This window comes from Chrysochloris asiatica, unplaced genomic scaffold, assembly GCF_000296735.1.
Source record: "Chrysochloris asiatica unplaced genomic scaffold, ChrAsi1.0 scaffold00425, whole genome shotgun sequence".
NCBI classification, from domain to species: Eukaryota; Metazoa; Chordata; class Mammalia; order Afrosoricida; family Chrysochloridae; genus Chrysochloris; species Chrysochloris asiatica.
In genome coordinates, this window is record NW_006408943.1 from 408,593 (window position 1) to 429,139 (window position 20,547).

A 20,547-nucleotide genomic window follows, 5' to 3' on the forward strand; every position below is an offset into this window, starting at 1 on the left:
CATTTATTTTATGTGTTTGTTCTTACAGAGTTTTCCTGAATTCTTCTAATTTTTTTTTCTGTATCTCTTTGCTTTCCTCAATCTTTCTGTTAATCTGTTGAAGGTTCAAAAATATCATCTTTTTGAATTCTTTTTCAGTTAGTTCCATTAACTTTTTTTCCTCAGAAACGTTTTCTGTCTGTGCAGCTTGGTCATTTGTTTGAGCCATTCTCTTTTGTTTCCTAGTGTGTACTAAAGTTGTCTTTTGTCTCCTGGGCATTGTGGGGTTGTCACATTTGTAAAAACAAACAGTGCAGTTGGTGGACCCAGAGGGGAGAAGTTTCTGGGTGGCTTCTGCTATTCAAGGAGCTCACGAGGTAATTGTAGAAGGGCTATGACAACAGATTTCCTGTTTACCCAACTCCCTAGATGGAGTTCCTATTGGCCTCTGTGTTATCTGTGTTCAGGACACTCAATCCAGAAGTAGTTCGTGGGCCCTTTGACGTTGCTGGTTTCAGTGTCTGTTAGGACCACAGGGAAGCTGAGGGCAGGGTGACTGGTTATATACTGGTCTGGTGGCTCTGCAGATTTTGTAGATCTGAAGCTGAGTCTATCTTAATCCAGTTACCAAAGTGGCACACTGAAGAAGCACTGCTGGCCCCCAACTCAGGGAATGTACTGGGGGTGGATGTGGGTGGGAGCTGGCCATACCTCTGATTACCAGGGGAGATGGGGGGAAAAGGAGAAATTTCAAGTCGCCTATGCGAATCTGCTTTACCTGGCCTCCCTCAGCTGCCAGAGCTGCTCACAAGATGGTCAAGCTGTGTCTGGCCAGCTGTTTGCCAGTTAGTCTTCCTCTCTCGCTGTCCCTGCATGGCCTCTCCTCCCAGGAACGCTCCACCCACATCTCTAACCTTTCTTCTGAAGTTCAGGGTGTCAGAATTTTCATCTGTGTCTGTTTTATTTTGTGTCACATATTTTTGTCGTACACAGTCCATGCCTAGTCCGCCATCTTGCCGGAAGTCCTTGTTTTCATTTTCTAAGGCTTAAGCCCACACTTGCATGCAAACAATTGATGGTCTGCTCACATTCTACTTCTGCCTTGTTTTGGCTGATGATATCGAGCTCTTCCACTGTCTGTTCACACAGATGTAGTTAATTTGATTCCTGTGTATTCCATCTGGTGAGGTTCATGTGTATAATCGCCTTTTATCTTGTTTAAAAAAGATATTTGCAATGAAGAAGTCATTGGTCTTAAGATCATGTCGGCATCTCCATCATTATTTATATCACAAAGGCCATATTTTCCAACTACTGACCCTTCCTTTCTCTTTATTTCCAGCATTAGCATTCCAGGCACCAGTAGTTATCAATACATATTAATTACATGTTTGATCAATTTCGGACTGAAACAGTTAGCAGAATTCTTTAATTTCATCATCACTGGCTCTAGTGGTTGGTGTGTACATTTCAATAATAGTGGTATTACTTAATCTTCCTTGTAGGCATGTGGATATTAGTCTATCATAGACAGTGTTGTAATTCAAGATAGATTTTGAGATGGTCTTTTTTTTTTTTTTTTTTGAGATGTTCTTTTTGATGATGAATGTGACACCATTCCACTTCAATTTGTCATTTCCAGCATAGTGAATGATGTGATTGTCAGATTCAAAATGACCAACACCAGCTAATTTCAGTTTAGGATATCAATCTTCACGCATTCCATTTCACTTTTGACAACTTCTAATTTTTCTAGAGTCATAATTTGTACATTCCATGTTCCTACTATTAATGGATGTTTGCAGCTGTTTCTCTTTCTTTTGAATTGTGCTCCATCAGCAAATGAATGCCCCCAAAACTTTACTTTGTTTGCATCATCACGGTCAACTCTACTTTGATGAGGCAGCTCTTCCCCAGTTTCACTTTGAGTGCCTTCCAACCTGAGGAGCTTATCATCCGGCACTGTATCTGCTAATGTTCTGCTAGTCTTAAGGTTTTTTCAGTGGCTAACCATTCAGAGTCCTGGTGTGGCGCTGTGGGTTAATGAACTGGACTGCAAAGTCAGTTTGAATCGCAAGGTTGGCGGTTCAAGTTCACTAGCTGCTCCTAGGAAACCCTATACAGGATCACTATGGGTCAGAACTGACTCGAAGGCACTTAACCACCACCACAACAACCATTCAAAAGTAGTCCACCTCTTCTTCTTCCTAGTCTGTGTTAGTCTGGAAACGTAGCTGAATCCTGTCCACCATGGGTGACCATGCTGGTATTTAAAATATCTGAGGTATAGCTTCCAGCATCACAGCAACACACAAGGAACCACAGTGCAACATACTGACAGATACGTGAACACCTATCTGAATTCTAAATAACCTTTTAACATGTGCTGCATCCAGTAATTGGCTCTTTTGTTATAGGTCTGTTTAAGTTTTCTACTTCACTTTGTGTAAATGTAGGTAGGTAGATTGTGTTTTTCTAAAATTATGTCCATTTCCTCTAGATTTTCAAATTTGTTGGAGTAAAACTTTTCATAGTATTCTGTTACTATCCTGTTTATTTCTGTTGGTTCTGTTGTGATGTCACCCACATGGTTTCTTATGCGTGTTGTTTGCATTTTCTCCCTTGTTTCTTTTATTAGATTTGGCAATGGTTTGTTGATTTTATTAATCCTTTAAAAGAACCAGCCTCTTGTCTTCTTGATTCTTTCTGTTTACTATTTCAGTTATTTCTGCTCTACTCTTCATTATTTCTTTTCTTTTATTGACTGTAGGTTTACTTTGCTGGTCTTTTTCTCATTTTTGGAGATGTTGTATTAATGTGTTAATTTTGGTTCTTTCTTTCTTTTGAACAATTAACCCTTATTTACAGGTGAATTCTTTAGACTCTAAAAGTGGACCAGTGTGTCAAATTACTTGGGGTATTTTATTTTATTTTTTTGGTCTCAAAATAATTGTATCTGGGGGGTAAATGGGAGGGAGAGGCAGTAGCCATAAATTTGAACCCGAGACCTGCCGAGAGCAGTGGGTCCCCACTGCCTCTGGGCAGAACATCTTCAAGGTGACCCCTCACCTGGGACATTACTGGGGCTCCCTTCAGAGCTCTCAGTATTCATTTCACTTTGAAGAAGGACTGGGCAGTGTGCAGAAAGCCGATGTGCGCAGTCGCAAATACGAAAGGCGAGAGAAAGACCCACTCGAATTCGTCACGCGCCTTCCTAAAGCAGCTCTGGAGCCTTAAGAACAGCAGTATAATTCTCTCTTAGTCCAACCACCTGTCAGCTGTAAGTGGTCATTATTTCATCATTTTGTAATAAAAGATAATAGAATAACGATTGATATCTGGCGGCTGGTGTTTTAATGTGTCTCTCTGTTATCCTGGGCTGACAGTCTGTGATTACTGTAAGCGTTTTCTGGGTGACACTATGATAATGATTTGTTAATAGGAGGATTATTGCGCGTTTAAATCACGTTCCAGGCAGACCAGCCTTGGCTCCTGTTCCTAGCTATTGCTGTCTTGGGTCGGGGTAGGGGGTCTTTTGTGTTCAACAGGTGGGTGTATGCCATGCCCTGCTCTTGGCCCGAGTATCGGGTTGTGCAGAGAGCCCTGAGTGTGGAGCCACAGCCCAGCATTGCCTCTGAGCTCTTGGTGACGCCTGCCTTCTTCCTATTGATTTGCCAAGTTTCCACCTTCAGTGTCTATGACGTTCTGCAGTTTTAAATACAAGCCACTGAGTTTAATTTAGTGAAATAGAAAAGCTTCAGAGAGGGAAGCTGGTAGCATTCTCAGGCAGGAGTGTGCACACTGGTGATGTGGAGATGGAATTGACTCCCCTGGGCTGTCTTTCCAGATGTCCCCTCTGCCCAGTGACTGGCAGGAAAGCAGAGCCAGAACCATACCATTTCCACATCAACCCCAAGAAACCAGCCGCTGTTGAGTGGACACCAGGCCTTCCCTGTGTGTGTCAGAGTAGAACTGTACTCCATAGGGTTTTCAAGGACGATTCTCCAGGTACCTCTGGGTAGAGCTGAACTCCCAGCCTTTGGGTTAGCAGCCGAGCACGTTAACCATTCGCACCACTCAGGACTGGGGAAGCAGCCACGATCAGTTTGAATATTATCTCCTTGATTAGTCTTCCCCACACTCCTTAATAAAACATTCTGAAGTAGATGTCCATCATAGGAAGGTGGTCTGTTGGGCTCTGAGCTGGGGTAATTACATAGCACCTGAAGAAATAGAAGGATCCTTTGTAGTTTAAACAAAACTAGTTTAGATGGAACTTCATAATCGTTACACACTGAACAAGGGGTTCGAGTCGATATTGGCAAGTTGTAATTGAAGTTTGATAGATTAAGCACTAGGTAATGCTTGGGATATAAAGTGGCTGAACAGACGTGTTTATTTGCGATGGGCTAATTCTGTGTCTGGACTGCTCTCACAGTGGTCCTGCCTGGTGATGGGTCAGGGCTGTGTAGCAGTCTTGCGCTCTCTTCCCTGTGAAATCAGATTCATTCCCAGACAGGATGGAGAATTCCTGTGGCAGAACCAAGTTGCCTGATGTCCTGGATGTTGGGCTCTTAGAAGGTCTGTCATCAGTTTTGACTCTGAGGGAGTATCTCACCATGCTTGGCCCCTAGGTAGGGATGTGGTGTTCTACATGAGGGCATGTGGTCGGGGGTCTTGGATGCTCATGGTGTTGGCAGGAAGGTGGTAGTCAGGGTCAAGGCAGGGCGTCTTTTTTTGTGCCCCTTTTCTTCTGTCTGTCACTGAGCCTCTGTTTCACCTGCCCTGTGATTTCTGTTCTGCAGCCCTTGTATTTTCACACGTCCTTAAACCACCCTAATATCGTGGCGGTGGTAGAAGTGGTCACAGAAGGCCAGAAACGAGATGGGACCCTCCAAAGGTTGTCCTGCGGGTTTGGAATTCTTCGGATCTTTAGCAACAAGCCCGAATCTCCTGCCTCTGCTTCCCAGGACAAACGGTATTGATCTCATTTTCTTACATCTGTGGGGGCTTCCAGAAGCTTTCTAGGGGAATTCAACGGCTCATCGTTTATGCCACGAGATTGTTTTTGCTTTGGGTTATAACTGGATTTGTCTTTTTTTAAGTAAACCAAGAATTTGCTCTGTATGCTAGAGTGGGGACTGACTCTTGGGTGTGGGCATTGGGTTTTGATGTAGGACTTGACATGGGATCAAGTCTGGACTGAGTCTGTACGGTTTTTGGCTAGTTATTTAAACTCTTGGACTCTGAATTCACTCATCTGTGAGTCAGGAATAAGGATAAGCAGTGCCTATCTCATAAGTGTTGCTTGTGTGTTCAGTAATATTATTTTCACAAGCAGGCCCCATATGTAGTAAGCATTTACCTAATAGGTATTGGTTGAGCATCTGCTATGAGCCAGGCATACAAAGATGTATGAGATAACATGTAGTGATTTCGGCCAGTGCTGGCATTTATGTTATTGTTTCAGATTAGGATTTCTCATCTTTGGCAGTATTGACGTTTTGAACTGGCTAACCATTTGATGTGAGGGGCAGCATCCCTGGCCTCTTCCTATAGAAGCCAGCACTATAGTTCTGTATTGTAACAATCAGAACTGTCTGTAGACATTGTCCAATGTCCCCAAGTACAGTCCTGTATCGTAACAATCAGAAATTTCTCTAGACATTGTTCAATGTCCCCAAGTACAGTCCTACAACATAACAATCAGAAATGTCTCTAGACATTGTCCAATGTCCCCAAGTAGGCATAATCACCCCTTTTGAGCTACTGGGCGAGTGACTATGGATATGATTGTGTTAAACAGCCCCTCTACCCCCAGGGATACCTGGGAAAACCCTCCCGTCCTTTTTCTTGTTCATTCTGATAAAGGTTCAGGAGTCTGCTGAGGGCAAAATGTCCTAGAGAGAGCCAGACGAGCCCAGGTTGAGAGCGACTGCTCTCGGTACGCCCTCAGGGAAATACCTCGAATATTATCTTCCTTGGGACATTTCCAAGTCGTCTGTTTCCCTCGGTGGTGCTCCCAGCTCCTGGTTCTGGAGATGCGTGTGCAGGCGCCCTGGGTGGCCTCTATTTCCTGCATTTAGATAGCTCTCACGGCCGTGGTGGTGGTTGGGGGTGCCCCGCATACTTTTCTTGTGAGAACAAGTCCAGCTGAGTGAACACAGGACACAGAAGGCTGATGTGTGTTTACGGGTCTTGTTTTCCAGGTTGAGGTTGTATCACGGCACCCCTAGAGCCCTCCTGCACCCGCTGCTCCAGGACCCCATAGAACGTAAGAGCAGACCTGGCCTGACCAGGAGCCTGTGGTACTTGTTGTTTTCACAGCTTTGCTGAGTATTATCCACCTTTAGGTCTGTCTTGTCACCACTCAGCGTAAACCATGAGCAGCTGAGCTTGTTCCTCTAGCCGGCTTGGGCAGAGTGTATTCTGGGCCTAGAGTTTTGGTTTGAAGAACTGAGGGGCAGTCATCAGGGAGAGAGCCTTACTCTGTGAGGGGGAACATGGGGCACTGGGAGGTGGTGGAGTAGTAGCTGTCCGTCACAGGCCCTAGCTGCCAGAGTGAGGCCTGGACTCTGAAGTGTGTTGTGACCTCCCGTCCAGCTTGGCGTTCCCAGCTCCCATCGCCTCTGGGCTTCTGTGGGGCCCAGCGCTGAGAGATGACTACAGACTTAGGAGATGGCTTCCTGGATGTGCAGGTACCTCATCGTTGGGCCCCACAGAAGCCAGATGCCATGCCCACTAAGACCCTGTGCTGAGGTGGACTCTGCAGCTTTTGTGTGAGGTACCTAGCACAGCAAAATGCATTCCCATTAGTGAGAAAGTGACTGATGTAGTTTGAAATCAATAGATAGAGCTGGGGAGAGACCCGCCCCACAGACCTCACTGGAAGAGAAGGAGATGTAGGGTGGAGTGGGAGCCAGTGCCAACTGCTTGGCGGGCGTGGGGTACATTCATTTACCCACAGTCATCATACATTGATTATGAGGCCACCAACAGACAAGAAGAAGTGAGCATTTCAGTTAATGATTAAAATCAAAAGCCAGCCCAAACCCACTGCCGTCGAGTCCATTCTGACTTATAACAACCCTGTGTACAGGGTTATAGGGTTTTGGAGACTAAATCTTTATGGGAGCAGACAGCCTTGTCTTTCTCCTGCAGAGAAGATGATGGGTTTGAATTGCCAACCTTGTGATTAGCAGTCCAGTGCTTATCTTATGAAAAGAAAAGAAAACTGACCATTAGGTGAGAGTCCCTCGGGGCATGGGAGCTACTTGAGCAGGTGAGCTTGTGCTCTGAAGGACATTACAGTGGAGATTTTAATGAGGAAGCTGAGCCAGGCAGGTAGACTCCAGGCACATAGGCGGCCAGTGCAAAGACCCTGGATGAAACCTTGGCCTCAGCAGAGCATGTCAGCTCAAAGGAAGTCTGGCCTCTGGGCACAGGTGGTTTATAATGTGGCTAATGCGTGGTCACTGAGGAAATGACCTGTCCTCTCGCCTGTCCCTGAGTTAGCATCTTAGGGATGAGGAGAACGGGAGAGATTGTGTTATGTTGGGTTAAAAACAAATGTTTATTTCATTGCAGTGTTACCAGAGAAAATTATTCAGGATTCATTTTTTTTTCCTTTCCTTTTAGGCTGCAATAACAGAGCATTTCCCTCTCTTTCTAGAATAACATATTTTCTGTTGGTGATGTTTCTGTAAGATTCTCAGCTTGTTGGCTTCAGCTCTTACATAATGTGCCTTCTGCCCAGAGAACAAGCACCTGACCCTCCTGGAGAGCTGCAGCCTGCAGTACACCTTGAGGCCACACCCGGCCCTGGAGCCCGCACTCCACCTCCTCCCCGAGAACCTCCTAGTGTCCGGCTTGCAGAACATCCCAGGCCTGCTGCCAGCGCATGGAGAAGTGGGTAAGGGTTTCATCGTTTCTCTCCGTCAAGCTTCACAGTCATTGGGCCAGGTTGGGTGGGCGTGGGCTTGCATGGTAAAGGTGCCCACTGTCACTCAGCAGTGTCACCCAGCATGGTGACAAGTGGGGTAGGGTAGCAAGGGTGACACTGACCTTGGGTTTAATTTCTTCCTGAATAGTGTCTCACCTCCCTCGAGCTTCTAGTTCACATCTTTATGACTGTAGCTAGGAAAGCCGTGCTACTTGGTCCTAGCCTTACTTGTACCAGGAAAGTGGTTATTTCAGAGAATGGAAGTCCTGTGGAGGCAGGAGGCTCTGTTGCAGTGTGGGTTCTAGACACAGATGCTCCAAGGCTAGGAGTGGTCCCCTGACGGGCCAGGAGACCACTGTCGGAGTCGGGGACGAGCCTCAGTACCGGGGCTGGGTCCCCTGGCAGGCACTGTAGGAAGCTGTCCTGAGAAATCCAGAAGGGACCACAGTGCCCCTGCCCCACCTGCCTCATGCTGGGGCTCCCTGCTCAGCTCACAGAGGAACAGAGTTTGGTGACTGGGAATGCGAGCACCCATGAGCTGCTTGTTTGGTTCTGAGTGGGGTGCTTGTGTCCATGGTGGATGTCCTGGATGGCCCCTGGTCGCCAGTGGAGTGCTGACAAGAGAGGACATGTGACAAGTTTCTCAGCAGCAGGAACAAGCCAGGGATTCCAAGTGACTCCCACCACAGCCTGAGAGTCTTACATGTGTCCTCCCCAGTCTGCTTGTAGGAAATCACAGCACCCTTGCTCATTAGAATGTGTTCTCTCGAAATGAAGGAAGGGGCAGAGATGCAGAGCATGGGCACTACTATGGACAGGAGGGTGAAGAGACCGTGGGAACCCGGGCCCGGGCCCCGCCAGTCAGGGAAAGGCTGTGAGCCCGCTGTGATTGCTGCCTTCATTCAAACCTAGACACAGACCCACATTAGAGTCAGCGTACGTGAGTCTGATTTAGAGTGTTCCTGGGGCAGGCCGTAGATCTGTCACTGTGGCTTGCTGACGAGTGTCAGTAGGAATGGCAGATCAAACAAAAATACCTGAAGGTTAGCGTGTGCTTGCTGGTGCTGTCTTACTGTGACGGTGAGGGATGATTCGAGGCCCGCGTTTCATCCTTAGAATCTAACATTGGCACACAGTGTGAAGGGCTTGTGAAGGACTGAATGAAAGGAAGACGCCTGAGCAGGGTACATTCAGCGCCTGATCCTCACAGTTTTTGTTCTAGAAGAGCCACGAGCTCTGTTACTTCCTGTCTTCCCTTCTATGTGGAGTGGCTATCAGTCACTGAGGCACTTAGCGAATGCACACAGTGAAGTCCCCCAAACACAGCAAGATACATGCCGTTGTTGAACAGCTAACCACCAGGGACCAGGGGAACGGGTCTGAGCAGGCACTGCCTTGCGGAGGTTGTGCTGACTCTTCTGAGATGAACGGCATGGGCCTGGCCGAGGAGCAGGGATGGAGGCACATTTTCACATCCTCTCCCTTGGTGACCATTCCAGAAAGAAAGCCGTTTTGCTCAGCACTCCCCAACGCGCAGGATGCCACAGTTGAAATACGGCTCGCAGAGTGTGGGCTTCATGTCGGCTTCTGACAGTTATCATCTCGGTTATAAATCCTGCCTCTGAACTTGAGGGCTTTTGTGGGTCACTCTTGGAAAAGAGTTTCTTTACTGGATAATCTTTTATTGCCCTGAAAGCGCCAGCTCAGGGCCCGTGGCTGCTTCACTGCTCTAGTTGCAGAGGGCTTGGCTTTATTTTGGTGTCATGTTGGGAGCCAGCTAGTTGTTCACTTGTAAAACATCACAACAGTGGAGGGTAGAATTTTTAAAATCGAGTTGTTTTTCCACACCGAGAGCATTGTAGTCTCACACGCAGTTGTAGTAAACATACAGAGAGGTCTTGTGGGCCTTTTGCCTGGTTTTCCCACTGGTGACCTTTTGCACAACTCGATATCAGTTGTTGTATGAACCCAGTCTGTTGGCATTCGTACAATCCGCCGACCTCGTTTTGATTACCCCAGTTTGCCTGAGCTCATTTATGTGAGCACTGAATTGTTAGGAATCTTTCTCAGTGTCAGAACTACCAGAAATGACTGTGTAGCACCTGTCATTCATCAGAAGAAAGGCAGGCTTTGTTCCTTTAGCAGGCTTTCTAGAGGATGCCCTGAGAATAGCTCCAGTTTAGCAAATGCTCCCAACTCTGCCACGGCACTTGTCTGCTCTAGGATGGCTCTCCGGCTAGTGCCCTTGTCATGTCTGCTACTCTTGATCTGGGTCTGCTTTTTCACCTTGTAAACAGCAAGGTGAAAAGTGTAATTTTCGCTGTGATTTCATCAGCATTGAGTTTTATCTATTTTTATTTTTTTAGCTTTGGACTGACTTTTTTTGTTTTTGTTAGATGTTTTATTGTGAATTATGTGATAGTTTACATGGGAGAACATTAGTTTTACATTCATCCTATCGTATGTCGTTTCATTGCCATGGTTACAATCCCCTCCATGCATCATCAACCAACCAAAGGGTATACACTACAAGCCTGCCCCCCAGTCGTCAGCACACAGTCCCTCTCCCTCCCTGCCATCGTCAGCACACAGTCCCTCTCTGGTCCTAAAGTCCCCAGCTGCTCCATCTCTCCACATCATCATCTCTGCCTCCATCTCAGGCATCACTGCTTCTCTGGGTAGCGTCCCGCTCTCCGCTCTTCTCCCTTGATGGTCCCAGGGACCTCTGCTCCTAGACTGAAAAGTTAATCACTCCTCTCCTTGCTACAAAACGTCTACCTTTACATTTCCAACCCTCACAAGCAGTCATAACAATTATTCACTATTGTATCACAAGAGACCTATCCGCATTTCCTTTCATTCACCCCACCTAGACAGATTGGATACTACTCAGTGGAGATTTTACCTTCCTCCATGCCCTCTGGATCTAGGTTCCCTCTTGAAAGCTTGTAAGCCAGTCACTTCTTGCCTTTGAAGCCTCCCCATTTTGGGTAGCCAATGTCCAAGTTGCCCATTCCTGTCTACTCTGTGTATGGAGGGGGTGGGAATGATCCTTGCTGTAAAGATTTGTTCCCCCTTTTGAGCTACTGCAGCTTTGGATTGACTTTTAAAATTTGACACCTACCCACTGCCATCAAATTAATTTCAACTCATAGTGATCCTGCATAGGGTTTCTGTTATGGGAGCAGAAAACCTCATCTTTCTCCCACAGAACAGCTGGTGGGTTTGAATTGCTGACCTTACGGTTAGTAGGCCAGTGCTTATCCTACAGTGCCACCAGTGCTCCTAAATATAAGTCCTGCTCTTGATGCTGCTGTATGCCATCAATTCAGTTCTGACTCATAGAGACCTTGTATAGGTCCCAAGGTCACTTCCAGGCCGGAATCCTCTGACCCCACCCCAACTCTGTGAGCATGTTGAAGAGCTCTGTGAGTACAATCACCAAGACAGGCCCCAAGGAAGGTAGCAGGACATCTGCAGGAGAGCTAAGTGTCCACCATTTTGACGCATTCTTGGGGACCATGCAAGAAAACTTACAAGTATTTTATTATCTCTTGTGATTGCTTTGTTTGAAGTGAGAACAACAAATCTTTTGTTATACTGAGGACTACAGACCTAGAGAGAAAATATATCAATTAGACACGGAATTGTATAATCTATATATTGAAAGGATAGTAATTGCGTCTGTTGGGTGGGTGAGGGGAGGAGTTAGGTTCCTTTCAGAGAAATTGAGACTGTTCATTTTGTTCATATTAATAATAATATATATATATGTTGTTGTTGTTAAGTGCCATCGAGTCGGGTCCGACCCATAGCGACCCTGTACAGGGTTTCCGAGGGTGTAAATCTTTACGGGAGTAGAAAGCCTCATCTTTCTCCCGCGGAGCGGCTGGTAGTTTCGAACCGCTGACCTTAAGGTTCGCAGCCCGATTCGTAACCACTACGCTACCAGAGCTCCTTAAAAGACTATAAATCTCTATGGTTGCAGAAAGCCTCATCTTCCTCCCTTGGAGTGGCTAGTAGATTCAAACTGCTGACTTGGTGGTTAGCAGCCCTATGTATAACCCTTATGCTACCAGGGGTCCTTAAATATAAGACCTTGTTATTGTTGTTAGGTGCCATCAAGTCGGTACCGATTCATAGAATTGAATGAATTCATAGCAACAGAATGAAGTAATGCTCTGCCCTGCATCAAGCTCACAATTTCCGCTATGAGCAGCAGGAGCCCACTGCTGCTGCCACCGTGTCAGTCCATCTTGTTGGGGATCTTCTTCTTTGTCTTTGACCCTCCACTTTGCCAAACATGATATCCTTCTCCAGGGACTGGTCCCATCTGATTATATGACTGAAGTATGAGAGACTAAATATGGCCATTCTGGCTTCCCAGGAACATTCTGGCTGTACTTCTTCCAACACAGATTTGTTTGTTCTTCTGGCAGTCCATGGTACTTTTAATATTCTCCTCCAACAGCATGACTCAGATGCATCAGTTCTTCTACGATCTTCCTTATTCACGGTCCAACTTTCACATACATATGAGGTTATTGAAAATATCATGGCTTGGGTCAGTCACATCTTAGTTCTCAGAATGACATCTTTTCACTTGAGCACTTCAAAGAGTTCTTGTGCAGCACATTTGCTCAATGTAATGCGTTGTTTGGTTTCTTGACTGCTGCTTCCATGAGTGTTGATGGTTGATCCACACACAATAAAGTCTTTAACAACTTCAATCTTTTCTCCATTTATATGGATACTATTTATTGGTCCAATAGTGAGGAGTTTTGTTTTCTTTACATTAAGGTGCAACCCATACTAAAGGCTGTGGTCTTTGATCTTCATCTATAAGTATATTAAGTCCCCTTTGCTTTTCAGCAAGCAAGTTTGTATCATCTGCATATTGCAGGATGTTAATGAATCTTCCTTCAATCCTGATGCCACATTTTTCTTCATATAACCCAGCTTCTTGGATTATTTGCTCAGCATACAGGCTGAATTAATATGGTGAAAGAATACAACCCTGTCGCACACCTTCCCTAATTTTAAACCATGTTCGGATTATTAGTGGGTGTTTACAGATGTTTCTTTTGATTTTGAGTTGTGTTCCAACAAAGAAAGGTCCTGAGGGCTTTACTCCATTCACGTCATCATGGTCAACTCTACTTTGAGAAGGCAGCTCTTCCCCAGTTGCATTTTGAGCGCCTTCCAAACTTAGGGGCTCATTTTCCAGCACTATATCTGACAGTGTTCTCTGGTATTCATAAGGTTTTCAGTGACTAAATCTTTGGAAGTAGTTCATCTCTCATTCTTCCTAGTCTATCTTCGACTGGAAGCTCATCTGAAACCTGTCCACCGTGGTGACCCTGCTGGTATTTAATACCCGAGGCATAGATTCCAGAATCACATCAACATACAAGCCACCACAGTACGACAAACTGACAGGAGTGATGGATTTTCCTAGATTCATACTTTGTACATTCCATGTTACATATTAATGGATGTTTATAGCTGTTTCTTTTCATTTTTAGTTGTGCCCCAAAAGCAAATGAAGGTCCCAAAGGCTTTACTCCATTCACATCATCAAGGTCAACTTTACTTCGAGGAGGCAGCTTTTCCCCAGTTGTATTTTGAGTGACCTCCAACCTGCAGGACTCATCTTCCAGCACTGTATCTGACCATATTCTGGTGCTCTTCATATTTTTGTGTTCAAAATTCTGGTGCTATCTGACAGTGTTCCTCTGCTACTCATAGAATTTTTTAGTGACCAAAATGTCTCCTCCTTCTTTGTTTGTCTATGTCTGGAAGCTGAAACCTGTCTATGGGTGACCCTGCTGGTCACCACACCACGCAAGCCACCACAGTGCAACAAACTGACAGACGAGTGGTGGAAATATAAGAACTAGTGCCTAAATATTGAAATAATCACAGAAACTCAGGGAGAGTCTGAGATAGGGGTCAGTACTGGAAAGATGAAGATGGGGTTTAGTGGTCATTGAGGAACCGTTGCCTCTGCTGTCTTCCTTCTGTAGGTGACATTGTTCCAGGGCTTTGGAGAACAAAGGGCTGACTTCCTTACCCTGTCCCCTGTCTGCTTTCCCCCCAGGAACTTACTGTCAGGGGTGGGGCCTCTGATTGTTGTTGTTGTTGTTAAGTGCCGTCGAGTCCGACCCATAGCGACCCTGTATAGGGTTTCCAAGGAGCAGCTGGTGAGCTTGAACCACCGACCTTGCAGTTAAAACAACTTTGCATTCTGACGCATTAGCCCACAGCGCCACACCAGGACTCTAGGTCCTCTGATTAGGGTCTTGTTTTAGGGCCTTGTTTTTGTGGGGCCCCATCCTAAGCAATGCTTTGTTTGGATGTTGCCCTAATAGGAAGTGGACTTCAAAAAGTGTGTGGGATAATGGGAGTGAAAAGACAGTGGAAGTTTTCCATGAACTTTCTGAAGCCCCTCATGCACTCAGGTATTCCTTCTGTGTGAGTCTTGAGTGCCTCAAGGTAACCGTGAATCAAACAAGAGATAAGGTAGTTGGCGAGTCTTCTTGCTAGAGGAATGTAAGTGATAAACCAAACTGAAGGGGAACAGATGTCACTTTGCATTTTGTAACCTGTATTCTTTGAATTGCTGGGAATTATAAAATTTGTTCTTGGAGGAGGTTTAGGGTAGAATTTGGACTGTAAATAAAATGTGCTTTTGTTTCATCAGTTTAGCTGTTGGGCTGAAGCGAGGTGGGCTTTAATTTAGCGCCTGGCTGGGTGTGTACCCACGCCGCCTCCCTCAGCAGGCCCCTCGACTTCCATCAAGCCCTCTGGACTCCCAGCTGCCATCTACCTCCAGGGTAATTTCTCATTCCTTCAGGTGATGCCCTTCGCAAACCTCGCCTTCAGAAGTCTGTCACCTGGTACTTGGATGATTTGTTCTTCAACCTGTACCCTTCCCTGGAGAAATTTGAGGAAGAGCTTCTGGAACACCTCACTAGTGATCGCTTCCAGGAGGTACTGCCTGCATCATGGGATTTTTTTACAAATTCTGAGTAGTGAAGGTGCACACACAGAAGAGGTGGGATGCCCCCCGGCACCTAGTCCCTGGGCACCTGTGACCTCTGATACCTAGCTCTGCTTTTCCCTCATTTGGTGGCTGAAGGGACCCTTTTCAGTGCCCGGTTTGCTATTGAAGTGTCATTGTTGTTGTTGATCAGTGCCATCAGCTCCCTGTCAACTCACAGCAATCCTGTCCAGGGTTGCCAAGGAGTGGAGTGGCTGGTAGGTTTGAACCACTGACGGCTGTCCTGTCTTTATCCCAGTGCCACACTAGGGTTCCAGAGTTGTTATTAGAAGGCTGGAGTCCCTGAGCAGTACACATGATTAGGGCATGGACCTGCTGTTGATTGAAAGGTTGGTGGTTCAAGTCTACCCAGAGGCTCTTCAGGAGAATGGTCTGGCGATCTGCTTTTGAAACATCAGCTATTGAGAACCCTGTGGAGCCCAGTTCTGCTCTGACACAGGTGGGGTCAGTACTTGGCTATCCACCGTCATCACCTTTGGCAGAGACGAAGGACGCTTGGATCCTTCCCCTGGTCCAGACTCATCTTCATTTAGCTTGAAGCAATCCTCATTTAAGGTACCTGAAGTCACCCATGAATCTAGGGGTGACATAAAGTGGTTCACAGTCATAAATGACATTTTGAGGGTATTTGGCTCTTTTTAAGGAGGAGACTAGAAGACTCAGTCATTTAATCTTATAAAGGAAGTTTTCTGAGAAGTGCTCCCTCTGACTGTTAGGTTTTGCCATTAGCTGTGTGGAGTGTTCCTCCATGGGGCATGTGGTTATGCCTGACTGCTAACCTAAAGGCTGGCTGGTCAGACCCTCCCAGGGGTCTATTTCCATAAAGATCACAGGACAGAAAACGCTGTGGAGCAGTTCTGTTCTGCAGCACTTGGGGTTGCTTTCAGTTGGAGTCAACTCAACAGCCGTGGGTTTTTGTCTGTCTTGACCCCGTGACTCATCTACCGGAAACAGATCAAGGTGAACACTTTCTACATGCCCTCCCTTCTGCCCGAGCCGCCTGCTCTGTTCTTTTCTCTCCGTCCACTCACTGGTCCTCAGATTGTAGTCTGGAAAGCACCCCGTTAGGGAGTTGGGTAAGGTTACTACTGGGGCTCTTTCTACTTCTAATCAGGATTCTCTTGGTCTTTCTGGGTTGAACTTCCTTGAGGGTTTGGGGGACTTCTTGTTCTGTTTTCTTCCCAAGGCAATATCTGGAAAATCAGGTCTGATAAAGTGTCACAGATGTTGCTAGAGCAGTCTGTCCAGATGGCTCTTGCGTTCCTGACAGATATGGGGACTGAAGTGTGAGGTGTTCTGCACACTGTCCACATGCTGCTCTGGGCCATGAGCACTCGAGTCTTTGCTTGCTCCATTCCTGATGGGACAACGGAGAGACTTGGGCAGCCCTGTGTGTCATCTCAGCTGCCAAGAAAGGGCCACCCCAGGGATGAGGATGACACCTTGTCCACCACCCAGTACAGGGGTGGGGCTTGCCCTAGTGACTCATGAAACCCACAGAAAGGATCCTCACCTAAAGAGAGTGAGAGACCAGTGTAGGCCACATCCTTCATGTCACCTTGCTCTTATACTCATGTTACTGAGCAATAGACCTACCGGAAAATACATCTGGTTTCATGAATAAGAAGGGAAGAGTGCCCTGTCACCAGGACCCTCCTGGGTCTCTTCCTGTCTGCTCTGGCCTTCTGCCCTGTCCTGTCCACCTCCCTACCCACTAGGCTTTCACTGTAATCACTTTTTGCTCTTCTTTGTGGCTTTACTACGTTAGTATGTTTGTTTATTCATCCCTAAGCAATACAGGCTTGCCTGATTCTGACCTTTATTTAAATGAAAAATTCTTTTTTAAACATCTTGTTTCTTTTGCTCAATATTGCATTTGTGGATTCATCTTTATTTTTAAAACTGTTTATTGTGAACTGAGTGAAGGTTTCCAGAGCATCTCGTCAGACCCACACTCAACAAGTCATACACTTAGTTTCATTACAATGACTGCAGTCCTCTCCAGGTACCATTGTTGTTGTTGTTGTTAAGTGCCGTCCAGTCCAGTCAGTTCTGACTCGTAATAATTCTGTGGGCAGCAGGATGGACCACTGACCAGTCCTGAGTCATCCTCATGGTTGAGCCCATGGTTGCTGCCATTATCCCTCCACTTTTCCAAGCATGATGTCCTTCTCAAGGGACTAGTCCCTCCTGATAATATGTCTAAAGTATGAGAGACGAAGTTTGGCCATCCTGACTTCTAAGGAGCACTCTGACTGCACCTCCTCCAACATAGATTGGTTTGTTCTTCTGGCAGTCTGTGGTACTTTCAGTGTTCTCCTCCAACACCAAAAGCCAAACGCACTGATTCGTCTGCAGTCTTCCTTATTCATCGTCCAGCGTGGTGTGCATATGAGATGATTGAAACTATCCTTGGGTCAATGCACAGTAGTCCTCAAAGTGACATCTTTGCTTTTGCCCAGCGCAGCTGGTTGTTTGATTTCTTGACTGTGTGCATGTGCGTGTGTGTGCGGCTTTCATTATTTGTGCTCATTTAGTATTGGAGTGAGGATGGGCGATCCCTGGACTCTGTGCCATTGGTTTCAAGACGTGCACGGTTTGGTTGGGGCCAGTGTCCTTGTCCCTCTGCACTGTGTTTGGCCCACTTTGCTGTCATAGATAGTGTATTTGTGGCCTCTTGAGTATTTTTACGACCCAGTTACCCAGTTCCCCCAGGAAGGTGGCTCTTCCCTCCTGCTGCCTGCAGTGCTGTAGCCCTCGGCCCAGTGCTCTGCTCTGCTTGCCTCACCCTCTGGATCTCCCAGCACAGTCTCTCCCTGAGGCACATGGTGCTTCTATACTGGCGGCTTGTCTCCCTCTATTGAATGCTGGCTCTGTGAGGACAGGGACATTATCTGTTTTGCCCCTCACATTCCCCCTCCACTTGTTCAGAGAGCAGTGTTTGGCACAAACTAGTGCCCTTTTGCCTTCAGTTCACTTTGACTGAGGTGACCCCAGGTGTGTCAGAGAACTGTGCTCTGGAGGGCTTTCACTGGCTGGATTTTTGGAAGTACGCCACTGGGCCTTTCTTCCCAGGTGCCCCTGGGTGAACTTGAACTGCCAACGTTTTGGTTAGCAGCTGAGCTCGGTAACCATTTTCACTACTCAGGGACTCCGTTTGGCTCACATTGTTGTTATTGTTGTTGTTAAATGCCATCAAATCAGTTCTGACTCATAGCAACTCTGTATAGAATTTCTGAGAAGCGGCTGGTGAGTTTGAACTGCCGACCTTGAGGTTCATCCTACTGCGCCACACATAGCAGGTGTTTAGTATTTACTTGTTGTGTGAATAAATGATCCAATCAGCTGGTACCCATTCTAGTTGTCTACGTAGTTAGTCAATTCTCAGTTACTTCTCTCTATATAAATCTGAGATGGACTTTTTTGTTGTTGTTGTTCCTGTCTACCCGTTTTTTAAATGTAGCTCCACATGATAGGGTCTTACATGAAACGCAAACACAATGCAGAGAGGAGAAAATGGAAACGGGTTTTCTTGGTATGGTTCCTGCTGCTTTATCGTTCCCACCAGATTGTGTGAGGGGAGAGATGCTTTAAGACTGTCATTGTCGAATTTTATCCATTCCCATAAAATCATTTTATTATGTATTTTTCCTGTCTTTGGATCCTTGTTCCTAACCCATGGGCAGATCCTTTGTTATCCCATACTTGTAGTTTCCTTATCCAGATACTATTAAACTGTATTTAGGTTTGTTCAGGTTGATTAATGGATGGTAAAGAAAACTTGAAAATGCAAGGATCCTTTAGCAAAGATCCCATCGTTTAATAAACAGTAATGGCCTGGGGGAGGGCTATTCTTGTCTGTTTGCTAGAGTGCCTGTATGTTTTTTGAGAAGATGAAATACTTTAATATTTGGTGATCACTTAGGGGCAAGTTCCATTTTTATTGGTTTATGAATTACTGCTTAAATACGCTTCCCCCTTCCCCCCCCTTGCATGCCCTTTGGCCCCAGGCCTCCAGTCTGAGTACAGGAGGGGGTAGACCTTGAACAGCCTTTAAGGAGGCTCTTCGTTCTTGTCCCTCGACCCAGTGGGGCCTTGGGCTGCGAGACCCTGGCTCCCCTGTTTACATCCTCAGTGCATCTGAGAGCTGTCAGCACCACCATGGAACTGGAGAAGGAGGAGTGCACAGTCAGGCATCCGGGGTCTTCAGGGAAAACCATTCCATTGAGGAGATCAGTCTTATGTCCCTAACCCAAACCCACCTCCGTCTGGTTGACTTTGATTCAGAAACCTTCAACATTGCCTCACAGGGCTTCTGACACTACAGATCTTTACAAGAGCAAGACAGCCTCATCTTTCTCACCCAAGGAGCAGCTGGTGGTGGGTTTGAACTGCCAAAACCTAGTGTTTAACTCACTAAGCCACCAGGGCTCCTTAGGCTTGTATCAGAGATCCCCAAACTCATGGAAAACGCACCACGGGCCACCAGTACCTTTGGCGTGGTTTCCCTGTCCTCCCTCGGTTGGGTGTGTGAACCAAATGTCTATAACGTCGGGATATGTCTGTAACGTCTCCTACAGCCTCTCCTCTCTGGGGACTCTGTTGGGGTGCCCTTCTGCCCTGTCAGGGACTCACCCTGGCCCTCACGTGCCGTTCCAGGGCAGCGGTCCTGGGGACAGCAGCCTGGAGATTCAGGAGCGGCGCCTGTGTGTGGGTGTGCACAATGGGCTGACCTTCGTGCAGAGGCCCCAGGTTGTTGTCCTGGTACCTGAGATGGAGGTGGCCCTGACCCGCTCGGCCAGCTTCAGCCGCAAAGTTAGCTCTTCCTCCAAGAGCAGGTATTGACATGGGGATGGAGCCCCCACCATGGGGAGTGGGAGGTTGGGATGCGGGGAGGGGTCACATCGCAGTGAGTAAGTCATGTACAAAGTTCACTCTAAGAACTTCAGGCTTTACTTCAGGCATAGAGGCATGGACTGACCATGTGGGGTCTCCCCGGCAGTCTGTGTCCTTCTGCCCAGTTCACAGTTAGGAACACATATCAGGGTTGTAAGGATGCAGAGAAAGTCACATGTGTGCTGTGACAGTTTTGCAGTTACATCCCAGAAGCTCATAGCACGTGGCTGCTGAGAGTCTATAGAGGCCCAGGCGTGGTCTCTTCCTGAATGAAACCCAGTGCCCCCACATCAGATGTCACTCAGATCCCATGTTACAGACAGCTTGTTGCTCTCTCTGGTGGCTAGGAAGGCCAGTCCTGGAATGGGACTCTCCTTCTCTGATGCCATCCCTGGAGGCTCGGACTTACTATGCATCCACTCTGGGCATTCAGAACGAGTGATGATGTGACCCTCCAGAAAACACTGCTTTAGGGGAGCATTTGGCAGCGTTGCACCATTGGGGTGTGTGTGAAGGTGGTGTCTGTCCCCTTAGTCCTCTGTCGCAGGGTGGGGTGGGTGCAGGGCACAGTGGGGTGTCCCCTTAGTCCTCTGTCACAGGGTGGGGTGCAGGGTGGGCGTAGGCACAGTGGAGTGTCCCCTTAGCCCTCTGTCACAGGTGGGGTGGG

General features: G+C 46.9%; 1 protein-coding gene across 1 annotated transcript in view; it reads left to right on the top strand.

Annotated features, from left to right (window-relative positions):
- NPHP4 (nephronophthisis 4) overlaps positions 1-20,547 on the top strand; it is a 168,554-nt gene that overhangs the window by 20,821 nt on the left and 127,186 nt on the right. The window contains exons 3-7 of the mRNA XM_006876919.1: positions 4,785-4,957; positions 6,189-6,253; positions 7,736-7,891; positions 14,778-14,914; positions 19,644-19,822. Coding sequence (XP_006876981.1) covers positions 4,785-4,957; positions 6,189-6,253; positions 7,736-7,891; positions 14,778-14,914; positions 19,644-19,822 — 710 coding nt within the window. The remainder of the gene's footprint in view (positions 1-4,784; positions 4,958-6,188; positions 6,254-7,735; positions 7,892-14,777; positions 14,915-19,643; positions 19,823-20,547) is intronic.